The sequence below is a fragment of the Mus caroli genome, chromosome 13 (assembly GCF_900094665.2).
Source record: "Mus caroli chromosome 13, CAROLI_EIJ_v1.1, whole genome shotgun sequence".
NCBI classification, from domain to species: domain Eukaryota; kingdom Metazoa; phylum Chordata; class Mammalia; order Rodentia; family Muridae; genus Mus; species Mus caroli.
This window is the reverse complement of record NC_034582.1, coordinates 50935004-50947961: the sequence shown is the minus strand read 5'-3', so window position 1 is coordinate 50947961 and position 12958 is coordinate 50935004. Positions and strand designations below refer to the sequence as shown.

At 50.9% G+C, this 12958-nt stretch overlaps 1 protein-coding gene across 5 annotated transcripts in view; it reads left to right on the top strand.

The window, feature by feature from the left end:
- Nucleotides 1-12958, top strand: part of Fam193b (family with sequence similarity 193 member B) — a 32177-nt gene that overhangs the window by 16650 nt on the left and 2569 nt on the right. For 2 of the 5 annotated variants that reach the window (XM_021179793.1, XM_021179794.2), the window contains 6 exons: nucleotides 411-642; nucleotides 1495-1882; nucleotides 4498-4681; nucleotides 5549-5788; nucleotides 11047-12052; nucleotides 12179-12254. In XM_021179793.1, the coding sequence (XP_021035452.1) occupies nucleotides 411-642; nucleotides 1495-1882; nucleotides 4498-4681; nucleotides 5549-5788; nucleotides 11047-12052; nucleotides 12179-12254 (2126 nt within the window). Of the gene's footprint in view, nucleotides 1-410; nucleotides 643-1494; nucleotides 1883-4497; nucleotides 4682-5548; nucleotides 5789-11046; nucleotides 12053-12178; nucleotides 12255-12366; nucleotides 12437-12958 lie in introns of all 5 variants that reach the window. The other 3 variants (XM_029468362.1, XM_029468365.1, XM_029468363.1) reach the window with 3 other exon arrangements.

Genomic DNA, 12958 nt, shown 5'->3' with positions numbered 1-12958 from the left:
CATGGTGGCTCATAACCTACTGTAATTCCAGTCACAGGGGATTGATGTCCTCTTCTGGCATATGGTACACAGACATGCTTTCAGATAAAGTCTCATACACATAAGATAAAAATAAAGCCCCAGAGATTAAAACAAAATAAATGGAGGAGAAAGAAAGGGGCTGGGGGAGCTTGAACACTAAGCCACACTCGTGATTTGAAGTCCTTTCATCTTGTTGGCAGCTCTTCACTATCAAATGGCCCATGTTCAGAGCTAGGCTCTGCCCACGGTCCACTGTCACACAGCTGGGAGCACAATAGTCCTTACCAGTGCTTGGCCCACACTGATTGTGCTTTGGCCATAACCTAAGGCCTGACGGAGCAGGTCAGCCCCACTGTTTGACCATGAGCCTTTTTCTTTCTCCTTTCCAGATCTCCTTGTCACATACATCCTGCAAATCACAGTCTTGTGGGGGTGACTCTCATTCATCCTCGTCCTCTTCATCATCCTCATCTTCCTCCTCCTCTTCCTGCCATGGGAACTCAGGGGACTGGGATCCCAGCTCGTTCCTGTCAGCACATAAGCTCTCAGGCCTCTGGAATTCCCCACACTCCAGCGGGGCTGTGCCAGGCAGCTCACTTGGGAGTTCTCCTGCCATCCCTGGTGAGTCTAAGCTTTGGAAAGTTCTGGGCCCCCTTCTGTGTAGGTAGCTGTTTGCCTCTCTACTTTGGCCCTGTCAGTGAGGAATTCAGTTAATTAAATAAGTAAGCATGGACCTGTTCTGATGGTAGCAGGATGACCTTCGCTATCTCTGCAAGACTCTGCAAGACTCGGAAGTTCCAAAATACTGCCTACCGAGAAGTTGGGGGCTGATACTGTGTGGGGAACAAGTAGCCTGGGAAGTGAGACTTAGGTCATGTATACCTGCCCTCTCTCCCATCAACAATCTGAGCCTCTGCTTCTCAGCCTCCTTGGATTTGTTCTGTCTACTGGAGGGATAGGTAGACAGCACTATGTACTCCGAAAGACTGGCAGGCTGGCAGACCACAGGAATCTCCTTAAACTCAATACCAGTACTCAAGACCCAGAGGAAAGCCTTTGGATTATTAATGCCATACTTCTAAATGGACAGGAGAGTTGTTCAAATGGTACTGTCCTCAAGTTATGTGAATTGAGTTCATCATTCAAGTTATCTTAGTCCATGAGCAGAAGAGAGTCATCAAAGCCTTTTCCTACTTCAGTCAGAACTCTGCAGCCTCCCAGGAATCAGGCATACCTTGGCTGCTCTGGTCCATGTGGCCCAGAGTTAGATCCCGAGGTTGCTATAGCTTCCTTTCTCAGGCCTGAGAATAAGGACTCGGAGAAACAGTAGACATTCTGTGTGCATACTGCGGCTGAGAATGCCTAGCCACACATTTTAGGGCACCCTCTGGCCACAGGAAGAAGGATGATGTGGCAATGAGCCCATGGGCTTTCCTTCCAGGTCTGACCCCTCTTTCTCCCCTCCACCTACAGGTGAGGCTTTCCCTGTCTCGGAGCACCACCAGCACTCAGACCTCACTGCTCCCCCTAACAGCCCCACTGGCCCTCCCCCCCACCCAGCATCTCTGATTCCTTCTCACCCTGGTTCCTTCAGCTCGGCATCCTACCCACCCCCACTGCCCACCACCCCAGCGGCACCTTTCCCCCCTCAGGCTTCAGAGTGCCCTATGGCTGCTGCCACTGCCACCCACCCCTCGGGGCCATGTCAGAGCCCTCATCCGCCCTCCACCAGCATGCCACTCCTGAAGATGCCTCCACCACTCTCGGGGTGCAGCCACCCCTGCAGCGGGCACTGCAGCGGGCACTGTGGTGGTCCTCTCCTCCCACCACCAAGCTCTCAGCCGCTCCCTAGCACTCACAGGTAAGCAAGTGCCGTGAAAGGCGCCACTCCCTGCTCACTGGAGCCTAAGAGTTTGGAAAACTTGCGGACAACAAAGTGTAGATTGGGCTGGAAGAAATGGCTAGAGCGGGTCCTCTGTTGGATTGCTTAGCACCAAAAATAAATAAGCTCTAAATTAAGGGTTTTTTTCATTGTTTTTTTGTTTTTTTTTTCCCCCAATTATAATGTTTTAAAGCTTAGAACAGCTCAGATGTAAGAAAGGGATGGGTTTTCACAACCTGAGGAGACACGTTCAGTATTGTGGCCTATTTTCTTGGAGATACTTATGTATGTAAATGGCATCATTTAGTCTATATTTGATAAATATTTTATGTGGCAATTTTTTATTTTCTTCATATTGAGACAGGCTCTTGCCATATAGCCTAAGCTAGCCTTCTTCTAACTTGTGTGCCTAGCCTCTTACTACTGGGGTTGCAAATGTTTCTTATCACCTCCGACCTGTGTGGCAATACTCTTAAATATCATGATCATTTACGTAATTAAAACTGCATTCAAAGCTTAAGTATCCTTGTAATATCTTACTGTACAGTTATAGCATAATTATTTTATGTTCTTCCCCCTGGACATTGAAGCATTTCCAATTTGTTTTTGTTTTTGTTTTTGAAGGCAGGGTTTCTCTGTTTGGCCCTGGCTGTCCTTCCTGGAACTCTCACTATAGACCAGGCTGGTCTCAAACTCAGAGGTCCACCTGCCTCTGCTTTCTGAGTGCTAGGATTAAAGGTGTGCTGTCAAATCTGGTTCATTTCCAGATTTGTAACCAAGAGAAATACTGTTGTGATGAGCCTGTGTTTAAATAGATCTGGGCCATTTAGAGCCCTAGAAGAGGCTCTGTGGTTCTGTTAGCCTTTATTTGAAAGTGAGTGTATTGAAGGCAGCTGTTGTAGTAGGCTGATGATGTCTATCATGGGTCTGTATTTCCCGGTCTGAGACCTCCCAGCCTGCTGCCACCACTCTTGACAGGCACTCTCATGCATCTTTCCCATGTTGTCAGTGACGTATGGACTTGGACCTTGCTGTTTCCGTTAAGTAGTGTGGCCTTCCTATTCCCTCAGTGTGTGGGGCTGGAGAATATTCATTGTAGTTCTTTTGTGGCTCTCCAGCTGCAGAGCATTAGGTCATTCCATTATTGTAAAATAACCGACATCTAAAGCTGTAAAGCTCTCCCTCTAAAGCTCTAAAGCTTTCCCTCCTTTATACTGTTGATCATTGTTTCACACACATTGGCAAGCTGCTTTTTCCCATGCAGAGTGCTACATACCTAGGATCCCAGCATTGGGAAGCAGAGGCCGGAGGAGCTAGAGTTCAAGGCCAGCCTCAGATGTTTTAGAAAGACCAATTTTATACAAAGAGAGAGTGAAGGGGGAGGAGGGAGGAAGAGCACATGTGTGTGCTCTGGATTCCCTTTGTGGTAGATGCAGAATGCCCTGAGTTTGATCCCAGCAGGAAAGAGAGAGTAGATGGGAGAACTGCTTTTATAGGGTTCTCCATGTAACCACCAGTAAAGAGTAGCAAGCCATCTGTATCTTCAGAACACTGGCGAGCTTGAAGTAAACTCCTATAGGCGCCATTGGTAACAACTACTTTTCTAACCCTCCTGTGTGTTTACTAACCTTTCTGGAAGCAGACATGGGCTCCACTGGCCTGTCCTACACTGTCACCTTACTCTTATTTCCCCCTCAAATATGGTACCAGCTTCTGCAGTACTCCAGCTGCCGCTGCTGTATCATAGGGCTCTGCTTTTCCCCGGCTTTGATTCAGGGACCTCTCAGTCTGTCTCATCCTTGCTCTGGGGAAATATTGTTTATAAGTCGCTCCAACTCATTGCCAGAGTTCAGAGGCAGAATGTAAGTGGAGAAAGCATGAACTCTGTGCACAAGAAAACAGGAGTTTGTTATTTGCTCCCCGTTGAGCAGAGCAGCCAAGTGCTCTGTGTCCCAGTCTCCACAATTGCTAAACAGGATGGCTAGGTGTCGTGCTGAATATATTTTCAGTCTGAGCATTAGTGGATCTTCTAGTCTGTGGCCCCCAGTAGACACAGCTGCTGTTTCTCATCACAGAGCTCTTGAGTAAGTAAGCTCTGCCCACTGACACAGACACAAGACTCAAGTGTGCCGAAAGGACCCTGGACAAGTAGGAAAAAAAAAACTGTTGTTTTTGAGGCTATTCCAGAAGAGCCACCAGCCCTGAGAGTCAGTTTATATTCCTGTTCACTGAGAACTTGCTCTGCAAGGTGAATGTGCTGTGTAATCAGACTCCAGAATGCAAGGGGCAGGCTCACATTTGAAAGACAAATGATGAACAGCCCACCACTATCACAAGGCTTGATAAAACTGAGAGCTAGAGAGGTATCCACACAGCACCATCAAATAGGTGCATGCACGAAACTTCCACAGGGTCAGTCTTTACATTTGTGGTACTGGAGACTCTTACCAGGCTCTGATCTTTACAGGAGGTATTAATGTGACAGGTGGAGGGTCATTGGAATGGTGGCTGGGGATTGGGATACTTTTCTAGGCTCCTGCTATATTCTGTGCCTACACCACCCACTCTTACCTCTGGGCCCTTCTCCCTTGCAGCAGGGACCCTGGGTGCAAGGGGCACAAATTTGCACACAGTGGCCTGGCCTGTGAGGCAGATGAGGGTCTGGGCGAGGAAGAGGATAGCAGCTCTGAGCGCAGCTCTTGCACCTCGTCCTCCACCCACCCCCGCGATGGGAAGTTCTGTGACTGCTGCTACTGTGAGTTCTTCGGCCACAATGCGGTGAGTGAGCCTGCCTGGGCAGAGAGGGCTGGGCAGCCAGGGGCAGAGGAGAGACCCCTTGATCGTGGCAGTGATTGCCATACTGGGAGTCAGAGCCCTGGCAACAACGTCTGCTTGCTTCAGCCTGGAGGCACATTTGTGAGGTTGGGATATCTTAACGTTTTATTGGCTGTGTTCTTCTCGTGGTTTCTCTTAAGATTGACTTTTTTTCTTTAGGCAAAAGGAGAGGAAGTGGGAGAGAAAAAAGCTATGATTCTGATGAGTATGTATACGTGTGTAATCCCAGAGAAGTGAACGCTTGTGCATGATGAAGGCAGAGTGGAAGCAAAAGATCCCCAAGTGTGACAGCCAGCTGAGGTCCAGGCCATGAGCACAGGTGGCACCAAGGAGGCTCAGGGCAGGGCACTCGCTATCTCTAGACAGCAGAGCAATTCAGAAGTCTCACAGGAGAAGAGGAAAAGGCTGCTGGCTAGGGCAGAGCAGTTTAGGATAGGAAGTGTGGAAGTAATTTAGAATTACTAGTCACCTTTGAGTGAGGCATTGTTATCTTCATTTTAGAGGTGACAAAATTGAGGTTCGAAAAGACTGAGTGACTCACCCAAGGTCATACAGCTTCCAAGCGATGAAACCCAGGCTCACACCTGCTTCCCTGGCTCCCCAGTCCTCGGTCACCACGCTCTGCCCTCATCTTCATACCTACCACTGCTTCAGCTCAGAGTCTACTGAGGATGAAGCCATTTGGCCTTGGTGGCTGATGCTAGAGAGAATGATTATCTGGCTTCTCACCACATACATGGTGCCAGTGGGTGGGAGTGCCACGGGCCTCCCAGGCCCAGGGTGTAATGTCAGCACCTCCCCCTCCCCCAGCCACTCGCTGCCCCGACGAGCCGGAATTATACTGAGATCCGGGAGAAGCTCCGCTCAAGGCTGACCAGGCGGAAAGAGGAGCTGCCCATGAAGGGGGGCACCCTGGGCGGGATCCCTGGGGAGCCTGCGGTGGACCACCGAGATGTGGATGAGCTGCTGGAATTCATCAACAGCACGGAGCCCAAAGTCCCCAACAGCGCCAGGGCTGCCAAGCGGGCCCGGCACAAGCTGAAAAAGAAGGTGGGTGTGGGGGGGAAGTTCAGCTCTACTGCCTCTCTTCCCTGAGGACTCCCTTACCCCAAGCCCTAAGACCTCTGGGGTATGAATGGTGTTGGCTGCCAAAAAACCTTGGTATCCTCACTACTATGGGAAGGTCTGAATGAATCTGGGAGGCATCAGGGTCAGGGAAACCCCAGGGACAAGGAACTGGAGCAGGAACTGTGTCTCTGCCGCCGCCGCCGCCGCAGGCTGCTTGCTAGTGTCTTCCAAGCCGAGGATTTGCTGCTTCTGTCGTAGGTCATTTATTCATTCCCACAAACACTGGGAGCCAAACAGTAACAGTTCAGTTCTTACCCTGGGAGAAACCGAGTCCAGTGAGGAGACTGACACGAAACTGGACAAACACATTAGGGTGTGACAAGTACCAGGGCGAGGGAAGTGCCCTGTCTTGTAAAGCCCAGGAGTGAAATAACAGGAGGGTGACTCATCAGCTGGGTCCAGGGAACAAGGGCAGTGGGTACAGCACAGCCCTCAGCAGTGTGGCAGAGCCAGTGCTGACAGCCACAGAGTAGGGCAGGGAGTGGGGACAGGAGAGTCTCGGAGGTCCTGCTCCAGGGATGTCAGCCTTGACCTTAGCCTCCAAATAAGAGGCTGTCACCAGAGGCCTGACTCGCTCAAGTCTGTGTCTCGATTGCCGTGTGGTGACCCAAGGGCCAGACTGGAAGGCAAGGGAAAAGAAACTTTGAGTTTGATACTCCAGGTAGGAAAAGACAAGACCAAGGGGGAGATGACTGAGACTGGGGCTGAGAGACTTGAGAGAAGTGACAGGCTTGGGACTCTAATGGCAACATGAGAGAGACCCTCCAGCATGAGACCCCCTTGGGTGTGTCCCAGGTGGGAGCCAGTATGATAGTTCTGGTGCAGTTGGGGCGCATTGACGAAGGTTCCTGGGAGGCATTCAAGTGCAAGTGGAGGTGTGAGACTAGCAGTTGCCAGCGCAGAGATGTAATTGAAGCCATGGCAATGAACCAGTCCTCACTCAGCATGGAGGATAAAGCCAGGGAGCTATTCCTGGACAGCCCTGCTGCTAGATGAGCCCCAGGGCTTGATGACTAGTCACCTGCAGCTCCATTCCTTCACCTGCCTACCCCCAGCTGCATCTGCTCAGTGCCACATGCAGGAACCACCATCTGAAGGAATGTGGTTTCACAGCCAGCTAGTTCCAGTTCTTGGGTGGTCAAACAACCCTAGAGCTCTGGAAGGCAGAAGTAATTCTCCATCTTTTCAGCCCAAGGACAACCAAGATCCTTCTGCAACCTCAAGTAGTTAAGCAAAAGGTCCTGCTGCTACCTTCAGAGAATGGTCATCCTTCCTTTGCTCCCGCCCCATTGCCCTCCAGAGTGTTCCACCCGCTGTAGTGGTCTCTGGCCTTTGAGCAGTCCCCAGAAGGCATGTTCCACAGTTCCCAGGTCTGGTGTGCATTTTATAAACCTGTGTATCCTTCCTGAAAGACTGTTACTCCAGGGCTCAGTTCAGATGTTCCCTCCTTTGCAGACATCCTCAGGGAAGTCTCCTATGCTTGTAATGCACCTTGCATCTCTCTAGCCTGCCATGCACTGAACCTTCTGATCACAGAGTACCCTGGAGACACTGCCCACTTGACCTGAGCCTTGTAGAGAGGAACAAACATACAGTGTTAGGTCAGAGACTATTATCATTATGCATTTGGATGTCAGCCCCCTCTCTGAGGACCTTAACTAGTTTGGCTGCCATCAAGAATCCAGTTTCTTGGTAGGCATGGAGTGATGACTGCTTGTTCTCTAGCACCTTGGAAGCAAGGTAAAAGCAAGGCTCTCCCTGGTCTTCATCCCATTTTGAGACATTCTTCCTGCTCTTGCCTTTAGGCACTAATCCCTGATGCTCTGAAGCTATGCTCATGCTTGTGTTGTCTGCATGATCCATCCATTCTTCCTTGTCCCGAGTGTTGTCTTCTGACCCTTTCTCTTCTTCCCAGGCCAAGCTCGTGCTCACTAGAGTAAGCTCCCTTTAGTCACTCTCTGACCAGTGCTCTTTAGTTCCTTGCCTGTTGCCTTTCTGACACATCTGGTCCATCCTACACTGTCTCCCCTTCTATACTCAGAGGATAGCATGTGACTATATGTGTCTATGGCACTCAGCTGGGTGACTCTCCCACTTACTTGAACTCTCATGTAGCCTGGCTGGCCTATAGGTCCTTAGTCCCTTTATTCTTGCCCATTCACATGGCCCTTTTTTCAGACCATTGATTGTCCAACTTTGAGGCTCTCACCTGCCCTCCCTTGTTCTTTCTGTTTCCAACAAAGAAAAAGTCATTGGACATACCTCGTCATGTAAAGGAAGAGTTGTCCTGCCCGTGTAGTCCTTTCTTGCTTCCTCAGACTGAAATCCAGGGATATGCTGTCTCTCCTCTGCCCTGGCTCCCATTCTGTATCCTGTGCCCACTGTTGAGTTTCAAAGGCAGGCAGGCAGTTCCTGCCTTCTCAGTTTGTTTCCTTTTCCTCATTTCCAAGTTCATTGTCTCCATTGTCACCTGAGCACTCACTCCTTCAGTCTCTGCTTTATCACTTAATCCAAGGTAGGTTTTGGATATATGCCATCATAGATGGCACCAGTTGACCTTTGATATGTGCTCCCCTTTAAGCCTCGGCTCCTTGACTTTCACCATCTTCTCCATATTTCTCACCAGCCTCTCTGAGTTCCTGTCCTTCACCTAGACTTTGTAGACCATCTCTCTAGGGAAGAAAAGCCATCTAGGTGGCATTTTTACCCTGTTCTCGACCTTGGCATCTTTGATAACTACTGGTCCTCTTTGGGGACATCCTGCAGGTACCTCAAACTCAGGACATAACAAAAGAGACCTACCTTTTCTTTTCCATTGTCTGTTGAGTAAAGGGGACCACTCCACTCTTTTGTTTGACCTTGAGCCGTGGACATTGTCATGGGCAAGTGCATTGTGACTGAAAGCAGCGAGCCTTGGACTTAAGTTTGAAGCTCAGCTTGATCACACTTGCTGTATGACCTTGGGCAAATCAGTTCATCTCTAAGCCTCGGTTTTCCATCTGTAAAATGAGAACAGCAGGAACCTCAGACATAGACTGGGAGGATGGTAAGACATGATACATGGAAAGCTGGGTCACATGCCCGGTGTCTGAGTGCTCAGTCCTGAGGGCCCCGGGAGCAGCTCTAGTCATCGGTGATGTTCCCTGTATATGTGTCATTTTACCTTCCTGCCGGACTCTGAAAATCCCTATCCATGATATCTACCCACAGCATCTATGTTTAAAGCCTTCTGTTGGTAATATTGGGTGCCTCAGGCTCAAACCCAGACCTCTGCACAGCCTACAGGCCGTAGGAGCCAGCTGCAGCTTGGCTTCCTAGCTTCATCTCAGCCTTACTTCCTAACCTACCTTCCTGGCTACCAAGGTTCCTCCACACCACACCTTCCCAGGCAAAAACAAAAGCAGAACAAAGCTCTAGGCTCCAACTGTATGTCTGCACGGGGTGCTTATTCTTCCCAGGGTAATAACTCTCACCCTTCAGTGCCCACCAGGAGCACTCAGATGGTCCAGGCTGGCTTAAACGTGCCTTGGACTTTCTGCCCTGTAGCACTTGACACTGCCGCTTGAATTAAGCTGTCCATTTAGATGTCTCTCTTCCCTGGCTGACTGAAGCTGGGAAACAGACCGTGTCTTGTGCCCGGCTGTCCTCCCAAAGCTTAGCCCACTGTCTCACAGTCAATGAGTAAAAGGAACTAAGTCTGGAACTCATGAACTATGCCTTGCTGATTTACTAGCTGCTTGATCTTGAACCAGTTTGGTATTCTTACCAAAGCTGAAGTTCCCCATCTGTGTGAACTGTGTTATGGTACAGCAAGGGCAGTGGTGAGGGCTAAAGGACGACTTGCTGCAGGGCCAGGTCTATGCATGTAGCTGCTCTCCTCACCAGGCAGTGTTGGTAATGAGGAGGCGTTCTCCACACCAGGACTTCTCAGACCTTCCTGAGGAGACACTTCCTTATCTAGAACAACCAGCAGGCAGGCTGTGCATACCCTGTGATGTCTGTAGACACTGCTCCAGGCCACACCGCTCACAGCCTTCCTGAGTAGGTAGAGTTCTGGCACATGGGGAAGGACACTCGGACCCCTACAGCCATCCTCAGCAACCTTTTCTTGTAAGTTACAGACTTCGCTGTTAAGGCTCAGAGAAAGTGATTAGTGCAAGGGGCTAAAGAGCTGAGCTCAGGTGTGTAGTCAGTGTTCAGAAGACACAGAGGTTACATGGCTGCCCACTGGGGCCGAAGAGCGTTCTCTCTAAGGTGATTCAGAGGTGGAGGCAAGGCTTCTCTCCCCAGATTCAGTTTCCTTTGTCTCTCCCTCAATCTGCAAGTCACCTGCAAACTCGTGAGGTGGGACTTCACCATAGTCTCCCTAGCTGACTTCTGGGCTCTGCTAGCCTCCTGGCACCTTGGGTTTAGGTACAGAAATTTGGATAGCTCAGCCCACAGATGGATTTCTATTCTCCTGATTCAAGTCTGTTGAAGAGGATTTACAGAACCTGCCAGTCTTTAGGGCTCAGGAGCTGCTTTTATATACCTTGTGGTGAGGGCCCTGTCTGTCACTAATCATGGTATGCTGTAGGACACATTGAGATGTGGGCTGCAATGTGTGGAGCTGGCTGAGCAGTGAGAGACCTTTCAAGAGATGCCCCTCTTCAGTAAGGCAGCATCAAGAGGACACTCACAGTCAGCCACTTACTCGGAGCATCTCAGCTCCTACAGCATTTTTCCTTTAAGACTGCATAATAACACATCTCCCTGCCACCTACAGAGTTGAAGAGACTGCTCCACAGCCATGCATCCCCACTTTGTTCTTTAGTCCACAATTACTGTCTCTACTTTGTAGATGAGTCCACTGGGGCCTAACTGGGAAGTAAACAAATTACTCAAGCTCATACTAACCCATCCTCAGGAAGCAGATCCTAGCCCTCTTAGACCCTAGAGCTGACACAGACCCATAGTGAATAAACTGTCCAAAGCTACCCTCAGGAGCATATTTGTACTTCTACCCCTAAAACTTGATACCTGTCTGCTTTCATCACCCCCTCATCCCTGCAGGGTTGAGGAATATATGAAGATCGTGAGTCTCTGTCTTCAGCAAGTGTCAAAGCTAGGTCCCAACTGGATGTTTCACATTATACTTGATCCATAGCAGACCTCTGCTGAAACTGTGTCTTCTATTGCAGGAAAAAGAGAAGGCCCGGTTGGCCACAGAAGCTCTGAAGCAGGTGAATCGTGGTTTGGGAAGCCAGGAGCTAAGGCCTGCCAGGGAGAGGCTCCTAGAGTGGCCTGACCAGGAACTGGACCGCGTCAATAGCTTCTTGAGCAGCCGCTTGCAGGAGATCAAGAGCACCGTCAAGGACTCCCTCTGTGCCAGCCTGAGTATGTGTGAGCTCAGCGTGGAGAGCAGTGGGTTTAAGGAGGGGACTGTGGAAGCTCAGACCCTCACCCCTTCAGACCTCAGTGGCTCCTCTCAGAAACAGCCTGACATCAACCTTGACCTGTCCCCTTTGACCTTGGGTTCCTCTCAGAGCCACACGTTACAGGCTCCAAGTGAGCCAGTCCCACCTTGGGCAGAAAGGAGAGACCCTCACCCACCACCATGGACAGAGGTGAGGGGCCCACCTCCTGGTATCCCTGAGAATGGGCTTGTGAGAAGACTCAACACTGTGCCCAACCTGTCCAGGGTGATCTGGGTCAAGACACCCAAGCCAGGCAACCCAAGCTCTGAGGAAAGTTCAAAGGAAGTTCCCAGTTGCAAACAGGAATTATCTGAGCCTGTGGCCACAGGTGGAAAGCCAAGAAAGAGCAAGAGACAGGGAAGTCAAGCCAAAAAGACCTTGGCAAGTCCAGCCCCCTGGCCCCCAGCCAATCCAGAGGCTTCTGCTGCCCAAAGCCAGGTATCGAGCCCCAAGCAGCCCGGCAAGGGCTCAGAGCCTGCCAAAGGGGCCAGTGGTGCAGAACCTGGAGAGGGCAGTCGGGGGAGCCGGCCAGGACCAATTCAGGCTGACAGCCCCAAAACTGACAAGAAGGGTAGTTCCTGGCAGAATTGGCCAGGTGGGGCCAAGGCACGGACTCTGGAGCAGGAATCTGAGCAGACCCCTGGTCCAGCAAGGCCACAGAGCTTGTCCCAGGGCAAGGGCCGCAGCCGCCGGAGCCGAAACAAGCAGGAGAAGTCAGCCTCCTCCTTGGGTGAGTGCACCAGGAACCAAGTGGCTGAACCCCCACTCCAACCAAGCCATGGGGTGGAGGGCAGTCCCAGCATGACCCCAGAGGTCTGGCCATAGGCACTGAGCCCTCCTGGCTGTGTCTTCCTAGACGATGTGTTCCTGCCCAAAGACTTGGATGGGGTGGAGATGGATGAGACAGACCGAGAGGTGGAGTACTTCAAGAGGTAGGTGTGTGCTGCCTGCTTTTCCCAGCTGAGGGGTACTTATGTTCTGCCCAAGCCCCATATTGTGTCTTAAGCCGTAGAAGATCCACGGGGTTCCTCACTGTCCTTTCAGGCCCTTCCACATAGCCTGAACCCAGGGAGCCACTTGGCAAGACGATCACCTGGGAAAGTGCAAGGATAAGGTGAAGGAGCCATGTCACCACCCAGGAGCAGGGCTTCAGGGTTGCTCAAGAACTCTTTACATAAACTAGGCTGGCATCAAACTCACGGAGATCCATCCCTAGTGCTGGTATTTTGCTAGTACTTCTTCTGTTCTAGTGGGCCAAGCTCTAGGCAGAGTCAAGACGCAAAAAGAAATACACGGTCCAGCGATTGGTGCCATTACAAGCATAATGGTGTGATGAGGCCACCTGTGGGAAGCCTTCAGACCAGCCTGGGGGCTGGAGGGCGCTTTTCTGGGGAGCTGGGACTGAGCTGAGCTCAGCAGGGATGCTGGAAGGTGTCTGTAACAGTGGGCACCATATACAGATGTCTGAGGGAGAAGCAGCCAGCTCAGTACAGCAAGGGTGAGGGAGAGATGATGGCCAGTGTATCTCACGGCAGCTGTCTGCATGCGTTGTCCCCTGGCCTCATGGACAGTACTTCCCAAGCCTGTCAAACCCCGGCAGACACTGGGAAGCCACAGTGGCTGTTTAGAGCCAACT